The sequence below is a fragment of the Sphaeramia orbicularis genome, chromosome 5 (genome assembly GCF_902148855.1).
Source record: "Sphaeramia orbicularis chromosome 5, fSphaOr1.1, whole genome shotgun sequence".
In the NCBI taxonomy this organism is placed as follows: Eukaryota; Metazoa; Chordata; class Actinopteri; order Kurtiformes; family Apogonidae; genus Sphaeramia; species Sphaeramia orbicularis.
In genome coordinates this window covers 61,520,752-61,548,405 of record NC_043961.1, presented here as the reverse complement: position 1 = coordinate 61,548,405, position 27,654 = coordinate 61,520,752, and the positions used below count along the sequence as shown (strand labels likewise).

General features: G+C 42.8%; 1 protein-coding gene and 1 long non-coding RNA gene across 3 annotated transcripts; one reads left to right on the top strand and one right to left on the bottom strand.

The window, feature by feature from the left end:
* Positions 1-468: 468 nt before the first annotated feature.
* Positions 469-22,309, bottom strand: rbl1 (retinoblastoma-like 1 (p107)). Of its 2 annotated transcripts, none has more exons than XM_030135193.1 (22): positions 22,029-22,309; positions 21,238-21,371; positions 19,474-19,677; positions 18,770-18,834; positions 18,467-18,595; positions 17,246-17,409; positions 17,051-17,115; positions 14,767-14,941; positions 13,874-14,040; positions 13,643-13,755; positions 9,887-9,990; positions 9,571-9,708; positions 7,819-7,983; positions 7,547-7,688; positions 6,603-6,833; positions 6,266-6,456; positions 6,000-6,176; positions 4,406-4,477; positions 4,161-4,248; positions 3,060-3,199; positions 2,806-2,973; positions 469-1,235 (listed from the first exon to the last, which is right to left on the bottom strand). In XM_030135193.1, exons 1-22 carry the CDS (start codon positions 22,188-22,190, stop codon positions 1,041-1,043), a joined length of 3,189 nt encoding a protein of 1,062 aa, XP_029991053.1. In that variant the 5' UTR covers positions 22,191-22,309; the 3' UTR covers positions 469-1,040. The 2 variants fall into 2 exon arrangements, with proteins under 2 accessions (XP_029991053.1, XP_029991054.1); XM_030135194.1 differs by lacking the exon at positions 22,029-22,309 and adding an exon at positions 21,897-21,926.
* Positions 2,450-21,805, top strand: LOC115420042 (uncharacterized). The gene is made up of 3 exons (XR_003935493.1): positions 2,450-2,598; positions 10,068-10,072; positions 21,795-21,805. It is a non-coding gene; the product is annotated as an uncharacterized LOC115420042 (long non-coding RNA).
* Positions 22,310-27,654: the final 5,345 nt, after the last annotated feature.

Sequence of the window (27,654 nt, the reverse complement as noted above, 5' to 3'; positions counted from 1 at the left end):
CACTAGAACCACAGAGTCCAAACAGCACCAGAACCATTCCATGGAACCAGATGATCAGATCCGGTCGTCCATGAGGAGTAAATATGACAAACTGTCAGAACTGTTGAACAACACTGAGTATGAAACAACACTGACAACACGACAGACAGAGTAAACCCAGAGTCACAGTGTTAAAGGTAGAACTGAACCGGATTTAGCACCTGAAGACCACATGAGTCCATGTAGGTGAAACCAGACCACATGGGTCATATTCTTTCATATAAACACTGGTTTAATAAAAGTCTGTTTTTTCTGTGTTTATTCAAACATAATGTGGTGACGGTTAAAAGGCATTAAAATACAAACTATTCAAATATTTACCATGAAGGGGAATAAATAAAAACTAAATAAAGACAGAAATCAGCCCAGGAACCCTTCAGCTGACATTAGCATTCACCCCCCCCCCCCCCCCCCCCCAACATTAGAACTGAGGCACCAGGTAATGATCAGAGCTCTGTCCAGAACTATGTGGAACCAGCACTAAACACACAATTTCTGAATCCTTTTTTTTTCTAACAGTATGACGCAGAGCTAACGTGTCTGAACGCTGCTGTTTTATACTCAGTTACTGTGTGTTTTATACTCAGTTCTGTGTGTTTTGTACTCAGTTACTGTGTATTTGTTTATTTTACCTTTAAACTGTTGGGTTTCCACTGTCCATCATCTGTTCAGTTGCTGTTTAATTAAAATAAGGACATTTTATAAATGAAGCTCAGTCCCATCGTTACTGCTCGTCCCCATGGGACGTCCAACAGCAGACACATGGACAGTAGATGAAGGGAGGACATAGAGGACAGACCATTAAACACATGCCTCCATTTCATCCCCTTTTCCCTCCTCTGTGTTTATCATTTATCCAAAATAAAACAGAAACATCCTCAAAGATGAGTCAGCTGATCGATCTGACATGTTTATGAGGAAGAAAACCGAAGGGTCAGGGTTAGGGTTAGTCTATGTTCTGAACAGGACTAGGTGGGTTCTTCAGTGACTCGGTGGGTTCTTCAGAGACTCTGCCGCTCCGACACCACGTCCTGCAGACGCTTTAGCAGAATGTCTGGACTGCTGCCATTCTCTGGACACGCCCTCTTACTGGGGGAGTCGCACACTGATGACATCATGACATCCCCCTCCATGGTGAAGGCCCTCTTCCTGCTGACGCAGCCCTGACGGATCATCCGGTTAATGTCCGACAGATCCTGCAGAAACAAACGGAAACAGGAAGATGAAGAAGATGAAACCCCAGTGGGACGTTGGGTTGAGACCACACCCACTGACAGGAGGATTCAATTAAAGACAGTTTCAGAACCTTTGCCTTTCATCGACTCAGTGGGTGATTATAAATGGCCGTCTGTTCCGTCTCCTTTTGGAACCCCTAAAAGGCCCTTTTTTTGGTTTGGTTGGCTCTCTGTTGTTATTTCTTTATATATTTTTTTCATATATTCTTTTACTTTGATACTTTTTGTGGTTGTTGGTTCTGGTTCTGGAATAAAGGACACGTTTGTCATTTTCAGACATGTGTCTTTCATGTTTTCACACCTATTTAAATAAGTTTAATTGCAGAAAGTAACGGACAGATGAATGGTTTAAAGGTGCAGTCTGTAGAATTCTGTTCTCATTCTAAAATGGTCCTGACTGTCACAGACATGAAGGAATCCTGTTCATTTAAATCCTGATCTCAGTGACAGTAGTATTCCAGACAGAATATTCACATTTGTAAAGCTCAGTGTCAGCCCCCAAATGATGTTTATGATGTCACTGTGTGTTTTGGTCTGAGGCTCCGCCCATCACCTGTCTGCCAATCACAGAGTCAGTACCTTTGTTCATCCAGGTTGGCAGTTCCACTGAGCTGCAGCTGAACATTTATGAGCACAAATGTCTGACCTGAAGAAACCCAAAAGGACTAAAGGGATTATTCCAAATACGACAAAGAGACAAAGAGAGAAAAGAAACAAGGATCTGGAGGAGATGATTTAGAAACAGACGACTGAAAGAGGAGGAGAATCAGAAACATGGAGACGACTGAAAGAGGAGAAGAATAAGAGGACCGACGGCAACTCTGCCTTAGACTGACCACCGTAAGAACCACTGAGAGCTGGGACCGCCGTCTGCACCCGGTCCCAGACTGGCGGTCTGTGCACCCGGTCCCAGACCGGTGGTCTCTTCTCCTGGTCCTGGTGAACAGACCTGGCACTGGTGTAGGACTTGTCTCTGTCCATGGTAGCTCGTTGTAGTTCGGTGTTTTCTGTGGAAGTGACCTCTGCTTGTAGTGGTGTGTAATCCAAAAAAAAAAAAAAAAAAAAAAAAAAGGGGGGGGGGGGGGCGTCAGGGGTCAGCTGGTTTCTTATAATGCTATGGGGGGGGGGGGGGGGGGGGGTGTAAGGATCCATGTCGCTTGTACTTCACAGAAGTCAAAGGTAAACTTGCGGCTCATTTCCTTTTCTCTTTCCTGAATGTGTGTGAACTTTCATCAGTGTTCAGGACGTTTGTCTGTTTTATTCTATATCAGACTGATGCAGAATCAGTCTGGGGAGGATTTTTTTGTATGACATTTCTGCTGTGGTGGACAGGATAAGTGGAAACACTAGTAATAGACGCTCATGCTGGATCTGTCCACCCCTAGTCTGGGGGGAGGAGCAGAGGAGAGACCAGCTGTACAGTATCTGAATGGGACTGCAGAACCAGTTTGGGCCACAGTCCTACATACGACACCTTTAAATAACTGCAGCCTGTGTGCGTGTGTGCGTGTGTGCGTGTGTTGGTGCTGACCTTGGAGGGGCTGCTGTTGATCCTGTAGGTGTAGGAGTTGGGCGTCAGGTATCCGCCGCTGCTGTTCTTATGAGGAGAAACGTATAGAGAGTGTCTCTGAGAAACACGACGAGGGGACAGAGGCTGAGCCCGGACCGACGGGAACGGAGACAGAGGCGGAGCTTCAGCCTGAGGAGCACATGCACAGGTTTAAGATGGAGGACGCACAGAGGGCGGAACAGACCAAAGGAACCGGGGGGGTCCGCCGTACGTACCCTGTTCTCATGTGTGGCGTAACGCAGAGCGAAGCCTTTCATCTTCAGGACAAACACTGTGTTGTAAAACTGGATGAGGTCACCGCGCTCCTCCTCTGCTGATTGGTCCAAACTGGAGCTCTGGGCGGTTTTCTCAGCCGCTGAAAAGACACAAATGTGAGTTTAAAAACATGTTTTTGAGTCGTTTGTCAAATATAAATGTCAAACAGTTGAACCTGAGAAGAAAAACCTGAGAAGAGCATCTACTTTTATTTAGGTTCAGCACAAACCAGACTGAATCTGAGGCATTTAGAAGGAAAAAAGGAAAAACTAGGAGACTGATGACATCATCAAGTACATGGATGGCACAACAGGGGTGGGTCTCATCCACGACGGGGAGGAGAAGGACTCCAGGGAGGAGAAGGACTCCAAGGAAGGGAAGGACTAAAAGGAGGAGAAAGACTCCAGGGAGGGGAAGGACTAAAGGCAGGAGAGGGACTCCAGGGATGAGAAGGACTCCAGGGAAGGGAAGGACTCCAGGGAGGGGAAGGACTCCAGGGAGGAGAAGGACTCCAGGGGAGAGAAGGACTCCAGGGAGGGGAAGGACTCCAGGGAGGAGAAGGACTCCAGGGAGGAGAAGGACTCCAGGGAGGAGAAGGACTCCAGGGAGGGGAAGGACTAAAGGGAGGGGAAGGACTCCAGGGAGGGGAAGGACTCCAGGGAGGGGAAAGACTCCAGGGAGGAGAAGGACTAGGACATTTTTTTTTTTTTTAAACTACCAACATTCACCTTTATTTTTTATTTAATTTTTTTTAAACTACCAACATTCACCTTTAATTTTTAATTTCATTTTTAAACTACCAACATTCACCTGACACACTGACACCCAGATCAGCTGCACATGTTTAAGTCCATGACTCAGCAAATACAACGCTAAACTAAACCGGGTGATTTTCCAAACCTTCAGACTATTTTACTTTTCTTTTGTGCCTTTTCCAGACGGTTGAGTTCAGCTGTTTGTGTTTGACAGTCTGATATTATTGATGCAGTTTCATTGAAATAATAAAAACCCTTCATAAAGTCTACATGACGGTAGTGTGTGTGTGTTAGGCATGATCTTACATTCACCACCAGACACCAGGTCCACCTCCATGTTCTCGTCTGCCACCTGCTCTCTGGGAGTGTGACGCAACAGGACACTGCGGTACACCTACACACAAACACACACACACATACATGAGTGATGCTTGGTTGACTTTAGCTTTGACTCTAACACATATCCATCTCCTCAGGACTGTTCTCCAGCTGTTCTAGTTGAACACGTGTTCAGGTGTGTTCCTTTACATGTGTGTGTATGTGGCTCTCACATGGCTGTTGGCCTGAGGTTGGCTGCGATAACACTTCATGATGTCCTGGAATGTGTGAGTCTCTTTGGTGATCTAAGAGGGAGAAAGCACAGGATTCAACCAACAAACATTAGTTCTGGACTTCCTGTTCAGTTTTCTATCAACACATTACCAGTGATCATTTAAGAGGAATGCTGATGACTGAAAGAAAAACTAGTGTCTGCTAAAGGGTGACATTTAACAACAAAACAGAGCTGGGATTAATCTGCAACTGTGGACACAAGTGCAATTGGTAATAATTACAAAAAAAAAACAAAAAAAAAAACAACCGAAAAACCAACATCATACCTGTTCACATTCAACTGATAAACTCCTGTTCCAGTCTCAGACCAGTGCATTAGGCAGAGAACTGTGCACCTGGGATCTGAACAGTTCATTTTTATAAAAGTACAGCCAAAAACATGATCAGTATGTTGTTGTCTGACCTTGTCACAGGTTTGAACATATGGAAATACAAGAGCTTGAACTACTATGCTGCGTTTCCACTACGTGGTATCGGCTCAGCTCGACTCGACTCAGCCTTTTTGCGTTTTCATTACGAAAAAGGACCTGGAATCTGGTACCCAGTACTAGTTTCTTGGTATCACCTCCGCCGAGGTTCCAGGACTAGGGACCAGATACTAAAAGGTGACGTGTAAACACTTAAGACCACTGATTGGTCACAGAGTCGTCTCTGTGACCCGCCCTTTTACAAAAAACAGATGCGGAAGTTGACAGTAAATATAGCGGTAGGTTAATCCACGTGGACACGTTGGAGAGACTATGTCTTTCAGCTGGCCTGGGAACGCCTCAGGGTCCCCCTGGAAGAGCTGGAGGAGGTGTCTGGGGAGAGGGAAGTCTGGGCATCCCTGTTTAGACTGTTGCCCCCGCAGCCCGGCCCCGGATAAGAGGAAGAGAATGGATGGATGGAAGGTGAATCCACATGATGACAGTCTGTAAAACTACACCATGGTTTGTCCAGGAGGTTCAGACGCAAAAATTTAGTATGAGCTTGAGGAGACAACACACAACAAGCGAGTTTATCAGGAACTCTGAGCAGAAGACACTGAAGTAATGCACCATATCGCTGTGACGACCAGGTACTGTAAAGTGGGTAATATCCTGGAATGGAAACTGTCTGGAATAGGGCCTGGTACCAGAGTCGAGCCGAGCCGGTTCCACGTAGTGGAAACGCGGAATTAGAAGGTTTCTAAAGGGGGAAGTAGTCCACGTACAGACCCCTGTAAGAGCTGTGGTTATTTTTTTTTTTTTTTTTTTTTAAACACACCCTGTTCTTCCATTTCTGCTTCATACTCTGTTCTAGATGACAGTCAATACAAACGGAACTAAGAACTAAAAACTATTAGTAAAACTGATCATCAGTGACAGGTTTTCAGTCATGAATGCTGAACTGTATAAAAACAGAGTTTACAGCTGCCTCCAAAAACGCGTTTCTCTTCCAGCTGAAACTTTTGATTCCTACATTAAAAACCTTATAATCAGAAACACTCATTCCTTGTGTTTCTTCATCAGTTTGAACCAGAGTTTCTAGTGTTTTCCATTCAATGGGACTCACTTTGGATATGATGTAGACGCTGCACAGCAGCAGCTGGTCCAGGTGTCGGTCCCTCATCAGATCTGTACTGTGGACCAGAGCGTGTTCGAAACATGTCCAGATTTTCCCACGAAGTTCAGATGAGATGTCCAGTTTCACGCATAGATCCCTCAGCCTCACACTGGCCAGATGATACACCTGTGGACACCAGGAGACCGTCACTCTGGGGGGGTGGGGGTTTAAATATGAACAGCCCCAAAAACAGGAGTCACTTCTCCAGCTCTAACCTTCCTGAAGAACAGAGCCAGAGAGCCGGTGCGTCGTGGACGGCCACTTCCTGTCGGGGGGTCAGAGGTCACAGATGCAGCTGTGATGCGGCTGGGGGAGGACGTCAGCAGCAACTGGGCCGTAACTGTCCCAGAGGAGGAGTCACAGGGCTGGACTGGGATCAGCGTAATGGTCCGGTCAGAACTGACCCCTGGACACCACAGAGACAAAAGACAAGCATTAGAGGACAAAAGATACAAGAGACAAGTATTATAGGACAAAAAAAACCATTAGAGGACGAGAGACAAGCATTACAGTGTTTCCTCTGCACCTATGGACTATGCTCCATGTTCGTACCTTGCAGTGGGATGCTCAGGACCGTGGTCTGGGCGCTCTGAGCTCCAATCTTCAGGGTGGAGCTGGAGCTGAACGTCAGCCTTTTAGCCGGAGACGACATGGGGCTCCCATTGGGTGTCAGGCCTGATGTCACAGAAGTGGGAGGGTCGTCGCCGAAGAGACGGCGTTTGGCGCTGCCAGCTGTGGGGGAGCTGTAGCGGTCATGAACGGACAGAGGAGAAGGAGGCACATCTGGAACCAGGGGGACCAGGAGAACCAGGAGGAACAGGAGAAAGTCAAAAATGATGACATGATCCAGTCTACACCAAGGGTTCTAATAGTTTTGGATTTTTCATTCTAGTTTAGTTTTATTTAGTTTTGACATTTTTTTTCTCTAATGCAGTTCGTTTGAATTCCTTTTTAGAGCAGGTTTGATAGTTTTTATTAGTTTTCATTTTTTTCTAAATGCTTAGTTGTAGTTTAGTTTTAGTATTAATTTTAGTTTATTCGTCACTTTTCTCTTCTTCTCTGTCGTCGTATTCAAATAAATCCCAGACAGGACTCTGCTGCTTTCTCCCAACTTTAGTCTCCATGTTTCCAGGTAGAGTGGGGACCAGAAGACGACTGGAAACCACAAGTGAACACAAGTGACGGACCGTCAAGTGACGTATGGTGCCACTAGCTAAAATGGCTAGTGTGAAATAAATCGCTTTTGTATCAATCCGACATTGACAAAAACGAAAACGAAGGGAATTTTATCCATAATTTTTATCCGTTTTAGTTAGTTTTGTAAACACACAATACAGTTTCAGTTAGTTACAGTTTTTTTCTTTTAATTATAGTTTTTATTTAGTTCAGTTAACGAAAATGTTTTATCAATTCTAGTTTTGGTCATTTCGTTAGTTTTCGTTAATGATAATAACCTTGGTTTACACCCAGAACCTGTTTAAAAACCTGAAGCCTACCTTTGCGTGTGCTGCCCAGGCCTGATCTGAACTCCCTGATGCGTGGGTGGATGATGGGAGACAGGGCGACCAGAGGCAGGTGGGACTGAACCCCACCAGAACCAGAACCAGAACCTGTGTCTAGACTAGAGGAGAAATTGACCTGGAGAAAAGAACATGAACAGGACATGAATGAGATCTGCTGTACCTGGTAAAGGTGTTTCACAGATGGACCTGGTACTGCTGAGTCTACTGGGTTCATGTTCGGGTTTATGTCTGAACGTCCATCTGACCTCTTCCACAGTTGGGACTTTGTTCCCAGCTGTCTGCAGGGCGCTCCACAGAGCAGAACCACCGACCCAGGCTCTGCTCTCCAACACCTGCTCCTCTATGGAGTTGAGGTGCTTCACCATGTCTCTGGACAAACCTTCCTCTGAGCGGATGAACACCTCGATCACCTGCAACACAAAACACACTCAACACATTCAACTGAGACAAATGTCCTCCTGATGAAGAGGACACGTGTCCACAAAGTGTCTTCACAGTTTAAACATTCATGACTGAAGCAGGAGATCAGATCTGTTCTATGAACTCAGTGGTTTTCAAAGTTTTTAATCGTATTCTGGGATCTATGGAAGTAAATCTGTCTCATCAGATTTTGAATTATACAAGTTATTGAATTTTTTTGCACTGAAATTAAGTATCTGAATTTTTTGTCTCTGAATTCAACTATGTTCATAAATTTAGAATTAAAAAAATTCAGATACAAAAAAATCAGATGCAAAAAATTCAGATGCAAAAAAAAAAAATCTGACGCAAAAAATTCAGATGCAAAAAAAATCAGATGCAAAACATTCAAAAGCTTTTATAATTCAAAATCTGATGACACAGATTTACTTCCATAGAGATCATGTCCAAAAGAATCATTGGTCCATTTGTCTTCAACCAGAAATCAATTAATGTAAATGTTGACCTTTGACTGAATGTGTGGAACCACAACTGGATGACCTTCAACCACCCATCATTCTACATGTTGGTGGTTCCTAAACCAAACCCTTCCAACTGATTCTAAGAGGGGATGGTCCAAACCCAGGAGCACCTCCTCCAGCAGATCCCACTGCCCTGGATCTTCCATCTATGGACTTCTGTTCAACAGATCATGGATGGAACAAACATACGGGACATCAACCACCTGAAGACAAACACCACTGATGCCTTTGATGAGGTTATGGGATAGAGAACATGGAGACAAACCCAGAACCTTCTGGATGGGCTTCATGGAACTAATATGCCGCGTTTCCACTGCGCGGTATCAGCTCGACTCGACTTGACCTTTTTGCGTTTCCATTACGAAAAAGGACCTGGAATCTGGTACCCAGTACTAGTTTTTTGGTCTCACCTTCGCTGAGGTTCCAGGACTGGGGACCAGATACTAAAAGGTGACACTGTGTAAACACTGCAGACCACTGATTGGTCAGAGTCATCTCTGTGACCCGCTGTTTTACAAAAAACAGATGCAGAAGTTTACAGTAAATCTGTCAGTAGGTGAATCCACATGATGACAGTCTGTAAAACTACACCATGGTTTGTCGAAGAGGTTCAGATGGAAAAATTCAGCATGAGTTCGATGAGACAACACGCAACAAGAGAGTTTATCAGCAACTCTGAGCAGACGACACGGAAGTAACGCGCCGCATCGCTATGACGACCAGGTACTGTAAAGTGGGTAGTATCCTGGAATGGAAACGGTCTGGAATAGGACCCGGTACCAGAGTGGAGTTGAGCTGAGCCAGTTCCACGTAGTGGAAATGCGGCAATAGTGTCCAAACAGCAGTGGATTAAAGGTGGAAAAAAACCTCAGGATCTACTTTTCATTTTGTAATAGTTTCACAGATTTGTTTATTCATTTGTTTTGCAATAAATATGTTAAATTGTAAAGACACTTTTATGGACCTTCTGTACACAGAGGATATGTTTAAGGTGTGTCTGACAACAGTTAAATGTTTTCTCTGAGTGAAGCAGAAAACAGTTCTGTGCATCATTACCTTAAAAAAGTAGAAAGGAGCCAGTTTGAAGACGTTGATGATCCATGGAAATGTTCTCTGGGAACTGTAGGAGAACAGGACCACCTCCAAACAGCATGCCATCAGAGAGCAGTGGAAGATGTCCTGTTCCAACAACACCTGCCAAAGTACATAAATATAAGTAAAGTACGACTACACAAGTATAAGTACAAAGGAAACAACACCTGCCAAATGGAAAAAAACAAAAAAAAGAAAAAACAACTTACTGTTACCATCATACACACACGCACACACACACACACACACACACACACGTGCGCACACACACAGTTCTTACGCTCATATCTTTTCCTTGCAGCCGTTTGGTCTCCTGAACCATCACATTCTCCAGGACCTTGTAGTACAGGATCTCTGCTAGTTTCAGACGGTTTTCTGCAAAGTCTAAGACAAACAACAACAACAGCTAAATTTACACAAAAACACCATCCTGTTCTATCTGAATGGATGTGAAACCTGAGGGGCTGTCGATAGTTCCAGTGTGTTCTGTCTGTTCTACTGCAGTAAAGACTGACTCACAATGACACTGACTGGTTCTACTGGAACCTTCAGTCTATGGAGGTTCCCTCATAGACTGAAGGTTCCCTCAAGTCTATGAGGGAACCTCTTGACTCCACAGACTGTGATGAGACTACTGTGGACTCTGATGAGTCTCCTTCTGGGTTCATTTATGAGACTAGATTTGATCTGTACAACTGTTAGTCTGTTAGCCATACTATTATCAGGTCAGAGCCAATGATGACAAATAAAATCAGCAGAGTTAGTTTAGTTACATAGAAAAATTTGACTGAAGTATTTATACTATGAGGATAATATGACAAGAAATGGTTTAAAAAAAAAAAAAACACTTTATATGCACACTAATACTCTGATCATTATCTGATTTCTGAAGTAATCAGATTATTCCAGTGATTATGTAAACAGCACAATCTGATATGATAAAAGCAGTAATCTAAAATATATATACACACACACACGTTCATCTGATTTGTTCTGTTCTCTGTTCTTTTACATCTACACAAACACAATTAACTCACAGAAAGAGAAGTGATGTAATCATACATGAGTACGGCAGCAGCAACTAGTCGACAGTAAAACTAGTCAAAGTCTAATTTATTGTCCAACTGTGACATCATTCTGTGGATCCCAGTGTCCATCCCATTCTGTTTTTAAAGCTGCGGGAGACTTTCGTCACCAATTTTCCATCAAATCTGTCCAACCTCAGTCATATCCTCAGTATCATGAATCTGTAAGTCTTTCTGTCATTACTCACCTGAATCTCTTCCTCATGGTGAACAGTTTCTTATGCTGCGTTTCCACTATGTGGAACTGGCTCGACTTGACTCGACTCTGGTACCAGGTCCTATTCCAGACCGTTTCCATTACAGGATACTGCTTACTTTACAGTACCTGGTCGTCATAGCAATGCCGTGCATTACTTCCGTGTTGTCTGCTCAGAATTGTTGATAAACTCGCTCATTGCGTGTTGTGTCGTCAAGCTCATGCTGAATTTTTACGTCAGCCACCAAAGGCTGAATCTCAACCAACTGTGGTGTAGTTTTGCAGGCTGTCATCATGTGGATTCACCTACCGCTGTATTTACTGTCAACTTCTGCATCTGTTTTTTGTAAAAGGGCGGGTCACAGAGATGACTCTGACCAATCAGTGGTCTGCAGTGTTTACACGTCACGTTTAATATCTGGTCCCCAGTCCGGGAACCTCGGTGGAGGTGAGACCAAAAAACTAGTACCAGGTACCAGATTCAGGTCCTTTTTCGTAATGGAAACGCAAAAAGGCCGAGTCGAGTCAAGCTGAGCCAGTACCACGTAGTGGAAACAGGGCATTAGTTCCATCCACCAGAAAAAAACTATGTGTTTACAAACAGAGCCTGGAGGGAACTCGGGCATCTGAGGAATTTTGTTGTGACGTGCATTGTGGGAAGCGGAGGTTCGCACTGCCACCTGGCAGCAGCAGCAGAACCATATGATATTATATGGATGGAACAAACGCGACATGGAAATGGCTGCAATGCAGAAATGGCTGGAGGGAAGCAGAGCTCTGCCTGGCAGTGGCAGCTGCAACAAACACGAAGCAGAAACAGCTGGAACTCCACTTCCCACAATGCACATCGTGACAAAATTCCTCAGATGCCCAGTTCCCTCCCGGCTGTGTTTGTAAACACATGAGGCCCTTTCCAACCGCAGGAACTTTTGCAGGAACTTTCTGTATTACCCTGAACTTTCAAAGTTCCTGCTGCGTTTCCACCGAAAATTACCCTGGTAACTGACCCTCCCCCGGCCCTGAATTTACCCCGAAGAAGTTCCTGGTACAGAGGTAGTACTTTCCAGATGACCAGGAACTTTAAGGGGTGGAGCTGTGTGCATTTCCGCATTCTGTTCACCGCCAATATTTAACTCATTTAATTTCCACAAGCTTTGGATTTTGATAATTCGGAAAATGGACCAAAAGAAAAGCTACAACAAGTGGACGGACGACGAGGAAATTCAGACGAACTTTGAATCGCCAACACGAAACGAGCAAGTAAAAGCTGTCGGAGCCAAATATAAGACACAACCTAAAGAAATACGAGAAAAGAAGAAGAAATGTATGCAGGATTAAAAGAAACTAGAGGAGCACAACGGTCGCAGTGGATCCTACTGTCAAACAAACCGTACAGTATGTATATCAGAAATATTCCCTGTTTAGTTGGTTCATGCTGTAACAGTAGTCAGCAGCATCAGCTGTTTAGTCAACAGTGAAGTCCAGTTAACCTAATGCTAATGCTAACTGGTCAACAGTCTGACACTAAACCTAAATCACAGAACTGGATGGACTTGTGTTGTCGCCATGAGCGGAACACTGATTTATTCTGTATGTTTGTGATTTCCACCTGAAATGGACCGGACGGACTCGCCTCTTTTTCCGAACCTGCAGCTCATTTGTGTCCTGGTCCAACATCTACTGTTTACAACGGCCCAGGTCAGACAGGTCACATGTCACATCACACTGGTAGGAATCTGTCATCATGTGTTCTGTTTTTCATTTATGTATTTTTATTACTTTTCCTGTAGGAAAGTGAAAAAGGGACCTGGACCATGGAGTTCCAGACTGGCTGTCCTGGACTAGCTGGACCAGACCCTGGTCCAAAAGCCTGAACCTCTCACACGTTTATTTCCCTTTTAATCTCAAGGCACCTTTGTTTTGTTTAAATTTTTAATTTAAAAAAATCTAACCTAATACTGTCTGTTCATTTACAAGGCATCAAAATATGAGTATAAGTTCTTTTATCAGTAATATGCAGTTGAATTAAATGCAGACATTTGAGTAAATGTGTGTGACTTTAGGTTGAACCAGGACTAAATCTGTAAAACAACAGAAATGAAACAGAACCGTCCATCACACTTAAAGTTAGATGTGATTTAATTTAAGGAATGAGAAGTTGAAAATGCATGTTCTACCATTTTTAAATACAAATTAAGGATCTGTAATGATGGTTACCTTCATTTAAAATGTATTCCAGATGGATTAAGTGATTCAACAACCAGTAAAACGTTAAACCCAAACCGTCCACTTCAGTTCTGTGTCATTTCATTGAACTAGAGGTCAGTTTGTGAATGTACATGAACTGGACTACAGGTTCTGTTACTGCTCCTCATACATCATCAACCTGATTTGAATAAATTACCCTGAACTTTCGGGTGCGGTGGAAACGCAGTTACCAGGAACTCTTTTACCCCAAAAAGTTCCTAGTAAATAAGTTCCTGGTAAAGTTCCTGGGCCTTTTGGTGGGAAAGGGCCTATGGTTTGTGTCTGGTGGATGGAACTAAGAAACTGTTCACTATGAGGAAGAGATTCAGCTGAGGAATGACAGACAGACGAACAGATTCATGATACTGAGGATATGACTGAGGGTGGACAGATTTGATGGAAAATTGGTGACGAAAGTCCCCCGCAGCTTTAAGTACCTGAACAGACACTGTATATGTCATATGTGTTCTGTAACTGGACTCAGTGTGTGTTCCCTGTGTATTTGTACCTATGTGTGACCCTGGCGTGTCCTCAGAGTCGTTGGTGTAATGTTCTTTGAAGGTCTGGCCCAGTGTCTTCACTCTGGACAGGATGGACTGGGTGGGGTCTCTGGAGCAGGACCTGGAGGACCACAGCAGAAGACCACAGAAGAAGACCACATCAGAGGACCACACTGAACCATCATCCATGTTTCAGTTGGACTTTATGTGCACATTTACAGACAAAATGGAGAACTGACTTGAAAATCTGCATCAGCTGATCACTGGGGGCGGTCCGGAGGCGGGCCACCATGCTCTGCAGTCGGCTGACACTCTGTGTGGCCGAGGACACCGGTGTCACCAGAAGGTCCTTCTCTTTCAGGTAAACTCGTCCAGTCAGAGGTGTGGAAGGAGCCAGAGAGCCGGACTACGAAGGAGAAGCACAGTAAACACCATATCTGGACCCATGACCAAGAGCTTTACTAAGAAGGACCGTTAGCCAAAACAATAGGTCATTTCAGGTCTGACTGGACCCAAAAATACAGCATCAGTGAATGTTAGCTGACCCCAAACAGGATCCACAGATCTAGGTTTGGTTTCCTGGATTTGTGGATCCATCTCCTTCTCTTTGGGTGTCTGTAAAACGATAGCTCCCACTGCTTTAAGAACCTGAAAATACAATCAATCTCACAACAGCTCTGCCCCATTTTTGATTCAATATTGTTCTTCAGTTTAGACAGCCAGAGTGACAGCCAACGCTGTCACTCATCTCCCTCTTTCTGCCACTCAGTGGGCGGAACCGACGTGACTTCTGCTAGCGGTGACGTCACGTGCAGACCCTCTATAAGGGGGCGTGTACCCTCTCTATAAGGGGGCGTGTACCCTCTCTATATGGGGCATGTACCTTCTCTATAAGGGGGCGTGTACCCTCTCTATAAGGGGCATGTACCTTCTCTATAAGGGGGCGTGTACCCTCTCTATAAGGGGCGTGTACCCTCTCTATAAGGGGGCGTGTACCTTCTCTATAAGGGGGCGTGTACCCTCTCTATATGGGGCATGTACCTTCTCTATAAGGGGGCGTGTACCCTCTCTATAAGGGGCATGTACCTTCTCTATAAGGGGGCGTGTACCCTCTCTATAAGCGGGCGTGTACCTTCTCTACATGCTGCTGCAGGTGGTTCTGCGCTGCCGTCAGACTGGCCGACGGTTCGTGGACCACCTTCCTGGGTGTTCCGATCTCCTCGTCAGCGTCTGCTCCCAGAAACACCCTCTCATCGAAGTCTCCCACCGTCAGCACGTACTCCTCGTACTCTCTGTTAATGGCTTTACTGAAGAGGACACACACAGATACAGACAACAGCCCGTCACCATCTACAGCTCAAACCACTAACTCCATTATCAATAGGGATGTAACCATTACCGGTATAATGATAAACTGCCGTAAAATTGTAGACGCTTAGTACTACCGTTTAAATTCTAATTATCATGATAACTGTGTTTGATTACTGCACTTTTAGGGGAAAAAATGCCTATGTAAAGATCTGCTTTTATGTCAAATATTTGAGTATAGTTTTTATTTATTACAATTTTAATTGTATATACTGAATATTTGGAACCAATATTCACTTTTAAAGTCATTGAAAAGGTTCGTTAAACATCTGTGTGTTATTTATGCAATAAATTATGTACATTTTTCAAATCGGATTTTACTTTCTTTTTTTGTCCTTTTATGTTTTTATAGTAGGTTAAAGTGAAAAAAAATAGACAGATGATCTAGATGAAGTTGTGCTGAAAAAACAGATCCCAAACATGGGTATAGTAAACATTTGTTTCTATAGTATATAAAGGCAAAATCAAAAGGACTGAAAAACAGACAGAATAGACTCAGACCACTAAGGGTTAATATTTGAAGGTTTCTGCAACAGAAGGTAAATTGTGCCTATTATTTTATTTATTTGTTTTATTGTTGTTTTTTTTAAAACACAACTTGGTTAAATTATTTCAGTGTGTGTATTAGTACTTTTTGAACATTTTGAGCACAATTTCAACAATACTGCAATAACAATGATAACTGCAATAATTGTGGTCACAATAACCGTGATATAAAATTTTCATATCATTACATCCCTAATATCAACACAAACACCCTGGAGCATAACTCAGAACAGACCAGGACAAGGAGACAGAACATGTCCACATGTTGACTTTTATTCACTGGACATATATTTTATTCATTCATTCATATTTACTCACATTTTTACAACTGTGTGGTTGTTGTTGTTTCAGCTGGTTCTAGAATCCAGTTGTTTGTCATTTTCAGATATGTCTGTTTCACATTTGACTATTATTCTGCCTATTCAGAAAAGATCTGATTACATTATACATTATATACATTATTGGGGAAAGTAGGTCAAAAGTAGGGATGTAACGATATGAAAATTTCATATCATGGTTATTGTGACCAAAATTATCAGTTATCATTATTATCGTGGTATTGTTGAAATTGTGCTCAAAATGTTCAAAAAGTACTGATACACACACTGAAAGAATTTAACCAAGTTGTATTTAGAAAAAAAATAATAAAATAAAATAATTGGCACAATGTCCCTTCTGTGTCAGAAACATTCAAATATTAACCCTTAGTGGTCTGAGCCTATTTTGTCCGTTTTTCAGTCCTTTTGATTTTGCCTTTATATACTATATAAACAAATGTTTACCATACCCGTGTTTGGGATCTGTTTTTTCAGCACAACTTCATCTATATCATCTGTCTATTATTTTTTCACTTTAACCTACTATAAAAACATAAAAGGACAGAAAACACAAAAAATATCTAAAATCCATTTGAAAAATTTATATAATTTATTGCATAAATAATACACAGATGTTTAACGAACCTTTTCGAAGACTTTAAAAGTGAATTTTGGTTCCAAATATTAGGTATAGAAAATTAAAATTGTAATAAATTTAAACTATACTCAAATATTTGACATAAAAGCAGATCTTTACATCGGCGTTTTCTCCGGAAGTGTGGTAATCAACACAGTTACCATAATAATTAGAATTTAAACGGTAATACTAACCGTCTGCAATTTTACCACGGTTCATCGTTATACCGGTAATCGTTACATGCCTAGGTCAAAGTTCAAATATTTTATGAATTTTTTAAATCTTTTTTTTTCCATTTACTTATAAAGGGTGAGATTTCAAATGTCTATAAAAGCATCAATTTTGTTTCCGTTTCCTTCAAACTGTGCACATGATTGATCTGACATCAGCACACACAGAAATGATGACATCAGCTGGATCCATGACAACATAAGATACAATACATGCGAGGGGCGGGGCTTGTTTTGCCTGGAACCACCTGTTTTTATTTGGACAACAGACCGTTCTAAAAACAGTGAGGCCTGTGCTTTGGTTCTGGATTGTCTTACTTGTTATCGATGAAGTTCTGAGGATCCAGCAGCTCCGTCAAAAGCTCCTCATTACCTTTAAGGATCTGACAAAGGACCAGAGGTTATAAACAGTAACCACCATCTGCATAAACACAGAGCTACAACATCAGCATGGACTCAGATCAGAACATGAATGACTGACAGGTGGTGCAGGTGGGGTCACTGTGGTGGTACCTGTCTGTGGAACAGCTTCTGGATGTATGGTTTGAAGTAGTGCTGTTTGATGCCTTTGGCCTCCACCACCAGCCCATCATGCAGCTCACAGAGGCGCTCCAACACACAGGGGGGGGGCTTATCACTTGGAACATGACCGTCCGCTCTGTACGGCCCAGGAAGACCTGAAACAGCAGAGGAAGAGTCAGTACGAACCACACACATGCACCAGAGGGAGGGCAGCGTTTACAAGAAAACACATGTGGAGGACACAAACACTAGGGCTGGAAGAAAATATCAGTTTTGCAATATATCGTGATAGTCTTTTTTAATACAATATCCTTACAATCACATTGCTCGGTTGATGGGAAGTGCAGTACCACGGTGCATGATGGGAAATGGAGTCAAAAACAGGAACGTCAGATTTACTAACTTCAGTCCCTAGATATTAGTACGAATATGATCTGTGGTTCCACACAGGTCAACGCACTAGTAATAGGAATAATAATAATAACAATAATATGTTAAATAGTAAAGTTAAATAAAGTTTGAACTGAATAGGGGAAAAAGGCCTTCAGGTTTGCAGCCTCATTCACCTGGAACGAACTACAAAAAGACCTGAAACTTAAAGATCTGATTTCGTTGGACACTTTAAAGAGGATGTTGTACAACTTAGAGAGGGAGACATGTAGCTGCAGATGTTTTGCCTGATGCACTTTGTCTTCATCTCATGGGCACTTTTTGCAAAGTTGACTTTGGAAGGTTTGACTTGACTACGTGTTTTTATGTATTGAAAACTTCTTTTCGTTTTATGTATGAAAGTTTGTGTCTGTAGCTATTTAATGAACTGCTGCCTGTCTGGGCCAGGACACTCTTGGAAAAGAGATTTTTAATCTAAGTGAGGCTTTCCTGGTTAAATAAAGGAAAAAAAAATTTAAAATAAAAATAAATAATGATAATAATAATCATCACCATCATCATCCAGCACACCCCCCCAGCGCAGACTTGTACAGTTTGTTTGATGGCTCAGGGGACAAAGGGTTTTTCAATTCAGTTTGTTTTCCTTCCTGTTCACCTGCGTCTGAACACACCTGTCTGCGTCTGAACACACCCGTCTGCGTCTGAACACACCCGTCTGCGTCTGAACACACCTGTCTATGCACTGATCACAGAGCTCACAGTGTCGTGCAGACTTCTGCAGGTCTGGAACAGGATCATTCCATGAGTCTGATAAAAGTCTACCTCTGAACGTTGGGTTGATCAGGTCCTTCCTGTTGCCGCAGAGCAGAGCATTTCCAAACACCAGGTCCAGACAGCAGAGCAGCAGGTGGTACGAGTTGACCAGGTCATCACCGATCATACGGAAGTTACCTGCAGACACAGACACATGAGTTTAACACTGTTCACAGGAAGGAGGATCGACCATCGACCAGTTCAACAGGATCTGGACCCACAGAGGACCAACAGGTATAAAACTACTGACAAAGACACAGGACTGAACTGATGTCAGATGTGGAATGTGTAAAGTGTAGTCTGTGTTCGTACCTTTGGTGTAGACAAACAAAGTCCAGCAGAACTTAAACACATCACTGATGTGACACGGCAGCTGCCTACGAATACACAACAACAACAGCCAATCAGACGGAGTCACACTGCGTGGTATCTGCTCGACTCGACTCGGCCTTTTTGCGTTTTCATTACGAAAAAGGACCTGGAATCTGGTACTAGTTTTTTGGTCTCACCTCCGCTGAGGTTCCAGGACTGGGGACCAGATACTAAAGGTGACACTGTGTAAACACTGCAGACCACTGATTGGTCAGAGTCGTCTCTGTGACCCACCATTTTACAAAAAATAGATGCAGTAGTTTACAGTAAATCTGTCAGTAGGTGAATCCACATGATGATAGTCTGTAAAACTACACCATGGTTTGTCCAGGAGGTTCAGATGGAAAAATTCAGCATGAGTTTGACAAGACAACGCACAACGAGTGAGTTTATAAGCAGCTCTGTGCAGACGACACGGAAGTAATGCACCGCATCACTATGACGACCAGGTACTAGAAAGTGGGTAGTATCCTGGAATGGAAACGGTCTGGAATAGGACCTGGTACCAGAATGGAGCCGGTTCCATGTAGTGGAAATGTGGCATTTGTTCTGTCAGTGCAGCAGTGCTGGTGGATGGTCAGACTATTTGGTGTTGGAATGAATGTGTGTGTATGTGTGTGTGTGTGTGTGTGTGTGCGTCATGCCTGTGTTTCCTGCTGCGTGGCTGCCGCGGTGGCTCCGCCCCCTGTGGATTCTGGAACATGTCCATGAAAATGGGCTCAAACTTGCGGAAAATGACGGTGGACACCTCGAAGTTCCTCTCCAGCTGGTCCATGCGCAGCCTGAAGTCCTGCGGCAGGTTGGACATGTCAGCCCACTTCCTCATCTTAGAGAAGAACTGGATCAGACTGAAGGAACACGGAGGATGGAAGGTCAGCAGAGTTTCAGAATCTGTGGGTTCAGTGTCCATGACCACAGAAGGATGGTTCAGCTCCTGTCATTTCACTGTGAACTCTGAACATCTGCGTTCGGACTAGGGCTGCACGATTCTGGCAAAAATGTGAATCACGATTCTTTTGCTTAGAATTGAGATCACGATTCTCTGGCATGATTTTTTCACAAAATGTTTATTGCACCGCTGTTGAGGAAAATGGGTTCTTTTACCTGTGATTCAAGTCTTTCATATCACTGTGCAGTAGTCTGGTCCTTATGCAGTGTTTGCTGTTGAACTGATCTGTTGGTGTGGCTGTGTGTAATTGGGGGGGGGGGGTGCACGTGTGTGTATTTCGGTCAGTTGTAGTAGTGCGGGGGGGGGGGGGGCTTGGCAGCACGAGTGCAGTTCGGCTGGGGGTGAGGGGTTGCACACATGTGCGTTTCAGCCGGTTACCCGCGCATGTTGGTTGTCCTACTTGTACAATAATGGGGGTATGGGGCGGTCGGTGCCCCCGCAGAAGTGAAGGTGAAACTTTCTGTTCATTTCCCTTTTCCCTTCCCTCCTGTCCTGGCCTATTATATATCATACATATGTAGAATACACGACAGTGATGATTTTTTGTTTTTTTGAATGAAATGTTTGGTATGGTGCATGGATAAACCTTACCAGCGGAAACGCTGCACTTATGGTCCCGGTTGCTAAGCGACGTCAGCTGATCTGTGAAAGTTTGCAGCATAAAGAAACTTCCCAGCAGTACAATGGAATATTTTTAATATAAAATTTTTGTAGAGGGCGAGACCTTTGATTGTTGGTTAAAGGCTGAGTTATCCTCACCGCAAAGAAAAGAAAAGGAGAAGAAGAACAGCAACAGAAGTCAGAGAAGTGAAAGTGAAAACACACTTGGATGTGGACGACAGAAAAGACCGACATGAGATGAACACTGATGAATGTGAACCTGAATTGGACACCAGTTCAGGTGGGTGACTCACAACTACCACTGGGGTTTTCATCCATTTCACTGTCTTTACCGCAGACGTTCCTCTGCTGTAATTCATTCTTTCTTCACTCAACTACAGTCGACAGCAGCAGGTCACATGGTTTAAAGACGCTTTACCATCGGTTGAGGGAAGAGGCGGTGGTTCTGCATTTGTGGGCATTTATTTGTAATGCAGCAGTGAAATAAAATGCTTAAAAATCGTCCGAGTTTAGAAATGAGATCGCATACATGTGCGAATCGAGATCGCGATCTTTTAATGATTAATTGTGCAGCCCTAGTTCTGACCATGTCCTGTTGGACTGATGGAAACACCAAGCAGCAGATTTCCCAGTTTTTTGACATTTTCTAAACCAAACAATGATTTGAGGTTGAGGGAAATAATAGTTGTGAATCCGGTTCATGATGACTGATGTGTCAGAGCTTCATTTGACCTCCACCTTCTGTCCACCCACTGGAGTACAGGTGTGTTTTTACCATCCAGGTAAACATGTGGGTGTGTGTAGGTGTATTTTCTCCTCCATGAACAGACTGTCCTACCTGAGCTTAGCAGTGCGAAGGATCCTGGTCAGGGACACACAGTTTCCTTCCATCAGGCCTTTACCCACTGTGGGGGTGGAGCCTTTCCTGCAGGCTGCATACAGCGAACAGGCCAACCAGTGGACCACCTCCCCCTGCACACAGACACATGACCAGGGTCAGTTCAAGAAGGACACTGCTGTTCATACATCACACACAGTAAAGCAGAGAAGAACCACCAACTGTATGAGTGAACCTACAGAGGTACACACATGGAACACACACATGGAACACACACATGGAACACACACATGGAACACACACAGACTGAGCAGGAGGATTCCATCAGCTGACACTCAAACACTACCATCCTCGTTTAAAGGATGTTCACTCTGGATCCACATAATAAAAAAACAGTCTTTTTCAACCCCACCACCACCACCACTTTTCTACTTGTGTTGCTACTGTTTAGGTTCAGACTGAACCTGTTGTGTGTGGTAGAACAGTTCATTTTACAGTTTCAACCAGCCCACATTAAAGTGTTTGGATCACACCTTCCACTGACTGAACCGTCCCAGGGACTCATGGGCTGGATTCAGTGACCTGTTGGTGCCTGTTGGGTGGAGACAGAGGCTGAAGCTGAGGTGTATGTGTTTCAGATGGAGCAGAAGTTTCATTACCTCCAGGGTGTATGTGTTCCAGATGCAGCTGAAGTTAGCTTATGTGTTTCAGTTTCAGTTTCTTACCTCCAGTGTGTATGTGTTTCAGTTTCTTACCTCCAGTGTGTATGTGTTTCAGTTTCAGTTTCTTACCTCCAGTGTGTATGTGTTCCAGATGCAGCTGAAGTTGTCCATGGCTTCACTCGCCGTCTCCTCGTCCATGTTCAGCTCCTGACACAACGCCTCCAAACTCCTCCGGACAGAACTCTCCTCCATCCTCCCGGACTCCGAATCCGAAGACTCCTCTCCCCGCATCCGTGTGCGCAGCTCCGGTCCCGGTCACAGCTCCGGTCCACTTTAAACCCTCCGCTGGGACTTGTAAACCCAACACACGCTCAGTCTGTCCGCATCAAAACAAGCCTCCACACACCGACTGCACTTCCGCTAACCGTCCCACAATGCACCGCGTTGGCGCGAAAACCGCCGGGCGTGGGCCAATCATCAGCGAGAGGAGAGTCAGCCTCGAGGACTGTTCGCCCAACCCCCTTCGAGGAAACTGTTCCCGTGCTGTACTCCAGCCGTTACCAGGCAACCACTAACTATTAACTATTACCGTTACCGTTAATCTAACTCATGCTAATTGTAGTTTATACTGAAACGCATTTAATGTGTTTCTGTTTTATTTCAGATGGAACAGATGTTTGTGTTTGGTTCCATTTCCTCAGATGTAGTTCCATTCGGTCACCACTAGAGGGCAGTGTTCTTCTGTTATGGGCACATGGAGCTCCAGTCCAGCTCAAAGCTTCTGAAGGCTTTGTTTACTCCATTAAGTGTATATATATTTAAGTGTGTGTGTGTGTATATATATATATATATATATATATATATATATATATATATATGTATGTGTGTGTGTGTGTGTGTGTGTGTGTGTGTGTGTGTATATATATATATATATATATATATATATATATATATATATATATATATATATATATATATATATATATATATACATGTATAGTGTACCAGTGGCAGCTGCTTGTCTTTCAGACAGGGGAAGCTCATTGTCGGCTTACATAAAAAAAATTAAAAAAAAATTGTCAAGTTATTTCAACATAAATTCATCCTCCGTTCCTTTTAAGAAAATGCTCAGTGACCTTATCGTACCAAGTAAACAAGAAAACGTTGAAATTATGTTAAATTGAAACAAGGAAGTACAATGAGTGTGTTTTATTTACAGTGCAAGAAATGAACAAGTAATTTCGTAGTGGTTTCTGTGATTTCCCAGCAGAATGTGTGACGGTATTAAACTGAACTGTGTCAGTGAAGGAGTAGATCTGAAAACAGCTGTCAATCAAACAGGATTCAGCCTTTGGATCCATCCTCCAATCAGCACGTGGAAGCTCAGCGTCCGGCCCGGCTGAGCTCCGCCCACAACTCCATTCACCCACAGAGACGCCGAGCGTCTGGGGGTGGGACAACATGGTGTCATTTATCCAATTAGCATCCAGTTTAGAGTGGTTGAAAAAACCAGTTCCACTCAGTCCCATTGAAGTGCATGGACGCCTGGTCATGGTCTGAGAGATGAACGTGTTCCAACACATTTGGAGTCAATGAAATGAAAACAACTGAACAGATTTGAGCATTTAATGGGAGTCATTTTAGGAGAAGAGGAGCTTCCACTGCAGTCTGAGAGAAATGGCCTCTGAAGTGTGTATATATTTAAGTGTATATATATTTAAGTGTGTATATATTTAAGTGTATATATATTTAAGTGTGTATTTATTTAAGTGTATATATATTTAAGTGTGTATATATTTAAGTGTATATATATTTAAGTGTGTATATATTGAAGTGTATATATATTTAAGTGTATATATATATATATTTAAGTGTGTATATATTTAAGTGTATATATATTTAAGTGTATATATATTTAAGTGTGTATATATTGAAGTGTGTATATATTTAAGTGTATATATATATATATTTAAGTGTGTATATATTTAAGTGTATATATATTTAAGTGTGTATATATTTAAGTGTATATATATTTAAGTGTGTATATATTTAAGTGTATATATATTTAAGTGTGTATATATTTAAGTGTGTATATATTTAAGTGTATATATATTTAACTTTTTCCCCGCCAATGACGAGATTTTCCGTCAATCCGTGTTTTCACTATTATACTGTAGTTGAAGCTGTTGCAGATCACGTGAATTACTTTCCTTAGTCCAAAAACAAACAAGTAAGCAGCTTTTTCGGAAAAATGACGGACCGGGTTTAACGTTTCCACAGTGGAGTCTCCGTATCCCATGGCAACGCATCCAGCGTCAGTCACTGAATGAGGAAATGCAGACTGTGCAGGAACCGCACGCAGTTTCAAAAGCCTTAAAGATGATTATGGAGACAGAGTCTGATAATTATATATATATGATGGAGCTACAGAAGAACCATTTAGAGACAGGAACGGAGAAACAGAAGGTGAGGGAGACGGACAAGGAAACACGGAGCGGCTCAGGTCCGACACGGAGGTGCGCACGGGAAGGGGGGGGCACGGAGCGACACAGAAAATGACAGACAGGAGGAAGAGAAAAGAGACATTTCTAGAGGACATTCAAGGAGAAGACAAACACACAGACATGGGACAGACAAAGGACAGCTAGTGTTCATCTGTTAGAGTGAGTTCAGATTCAGACTGAGGACACAGAACAGGTTCAGCTGTAGAATGTCAGCAGGACACAGGGAAGACACTGGGATTTGGCTGGAGTAGGAAAGAAATACATACATATATTCATACATAGATAAATAACTAGATGTCCATAGAATTATTTACAGATCAAACACAGCAGCTGGTCCACCAGGAGGACCTGGTCCACCAGGAGGACCTGGTCCACCAGGAGGACCTGGTCCAACAGGAGGACCTGGTCCACCAGGAGGACCTGGTCCAACAGGAGGACCTGGTCCACCAGGAGGACCTGGTCCAACAGGAGGACCTGGTGCAGCCAAGCAAAGGCCAGAAATCTACAGTATTTAGTGAATTTGTTTCTTTTGTTCTTGAAAATGAGGAACATGGAAGTGTTTATATCAAAAAACTAAATTAATATGTGAAAAACTCATAACTGCTGTATGTAAATGTGATAAGTTTAGAGGGAACCTGGTGCTTTAGAAGATGTTTGGTCTAAAGTTTGGTGTGGATTCCACTAACATTTTGTGGAATGATGGGATATCTTAGAGTTGTTTGTTACTATTATTGCTGTTACTATTTTATTTTGTGATTTTGAAGACAGTGTTACTGTTGGTAAATGAGAAAGAGTCAAAAATGTAAATAGGAAATCAGTTTTATCTTGAAAATCAATATCTTTGAAAAAAATGCAATTTTCTCAGCTTTTTGCTCAAAATTCAGTTTTTTCCTGAAAATGACCAATATTCAAATGTTCATATCTCACGAACAAATAAAGATAGGATAAAATCGTTTTTTGTGTTTAAAAGTTGAAGTTCTGTTCTTTCTTTTGATATATTCAGTGTTCACATACTCCAAACACAACATTTTCAGTGAGCCTCCAAAGATTAGTGAAAATGACCAAAACTGTCATATCAGTCCCTGGACTTTTTCTTGTTTTGTTTGTTTTGTGTGTTGTTTCCTGTTTTATTTTGTTAGTTTCCCTCATGTGTCTTGTCTGGTGTCTTTACTTCCTCTTTGTGTTCACCTTTGCCCTGATTACCTGCCTCCTCCCTGATTGTCTCCACCTGTGTCCAATTGTCTTCCCGCCCTCTTGTGTATTTAAACCCTGTGTTTCCCCCTGTTCGTTGCCAGTTCCTTTTCAACCCTTGGTGTGATTACTTACCAGCGTTTTTTGATCCTGCCTGCCTGTTGTGCCCTGTTTTGCCCATCGACCTCCGACTCTGCCTGTTCCTCGTCTGCCTGCTCGTCTGTCTTCGACCTGGTTTGTCCATCACACCTGAGAATACGCCTGACCCCTGTCTGTTCCTCCGCCTTGGTGCCTTTTCCTGGTTTGACCCCTGCCTGGACCATTGGTACGTGAGCCTGCCTGACCCTATGTACGTTTGCCTGTCTGATAGTCTGCCCGTGTATGACCTGGTCTGCCCTCTGACTCCTCTTTGCTCTCTCCTAGTCGGGTTCCCCTCGTGTGCTCCCGACCTGGGCCGTAACGTGGTTCACTTAAAATCCGAAGCCGAGACGATTCCCCATCTCAGTCCAGCTGAAGATATATTCATTACCATTCTGTGTGAACCTGTTACTCTGTTTATCTCTAATAAATCCATTTTAATTGTACTCCTGTCTGAGGGTCTTGCATCTGGGTCCAGTACTCGTACAATCTGTCCTAACAAAAACGGCTGGCGCTGGCTACCAACTCACTGGAAAATGCTCTGGAGGGGAAAGAGTTCAGTGTGTACATATTTAAGTGTGTATATATTCCCTTCTTTCTTCAGTCTGTTTGTTCCTGTAAAATGAAACCTGATTCATACAGATTAAAAATCAGAGATTTAATTGTGATTATTCTGATTCAACCTTGTACTGGTTTGACTGCAGGAGTTGAACTGGAACATGAAAAAGAACCCAGAGCTCAGAAGGTTCTTCTAGAATGTTTGGACAAACAGAAGAGGACAAACACACTGGAGACAGTTGGACCATTTTATTCAGAGTGGAGAAAACAACAGAAGGACAAACTGTGACCCACATGTGCACACCCAGATGGTTCTGGTCCATCTGCTTAAACCAGGGCTGTCAAACATGCGTCCCGGGGCCCAGATGCGTCCCCCCAAAGGTTCCAGTCCAGCCCCTGGGATGAATTTCCAAAGTGTCTAAACTCCACAGTCCAGGCTGTGGAACTCATGTTAGTGTGGGTTCCACATCCAGACCAATCTGATCTACAGTCCAATAATAACAGCAGAAGAACCCACACAAAAGAAGGACTGCAGATTTACTACTGGGTTTGATGGAAAAAATATTACATTATGTCTGTAAATAATAACTTCAAATTTTTGTCTTTGTTTTAGTGCAAAAAATCACATTAAATTATGAAACTCTTTCCATTTCCAAACTCTCCTGTACCAATAAAATGTGACTAACCTGAACAAATGTGTCCAACCTGAAATGTCTGTATTAAATTCAGTCCAGTTTGAACTCTTTTCTTCCTGTTCCTCAGTGTTTAGTGTCTTTGCAGATCTGATCCAGAATGCACATGGACTAATGAGAAGTGGAGGAAGAAGACTGAGAAAATTACACTGATTTTTCTGAAGAAATTTCTGTTTTTTTTTTTTTGCAGATTATTCACATCTTTTTTTGTTTGGATAATTTATAAAATTTAGTATTTTCATAATTTAATGGGGTTTTTTGCACTAAAACACAGACAAAAATCTGTAGTTGTCATTATTTCTAGGTTATTCTCTTCTTATTTTACTGGTCCGGCCAACTGCACATCAAATCAGACTGAGTGTGGAATCTGAAAGAACAGGAGTTTGAGAACCCTGGGTTTAGTGTGTTAGTGTTAGAGGACGTCCAACTGGTAGAAGACAAGGTTGAACTCAACATCTAAGAGGTTCAGAATCCAAACTAAATCCCAACTAAACCTTAATAAAATCTGTTTTATGATCTTCTGTGTGAGTACTTCAGTATATATGAGACTACATAGACTTGTGTGTTCTACTGTCTGTAATTATAGACCATAAACACACTCATCCTATAATCTGTTCTAACTCTGTTAACTATAAAAACATATATGATCTATTAGATCTAATTCTATGTAAA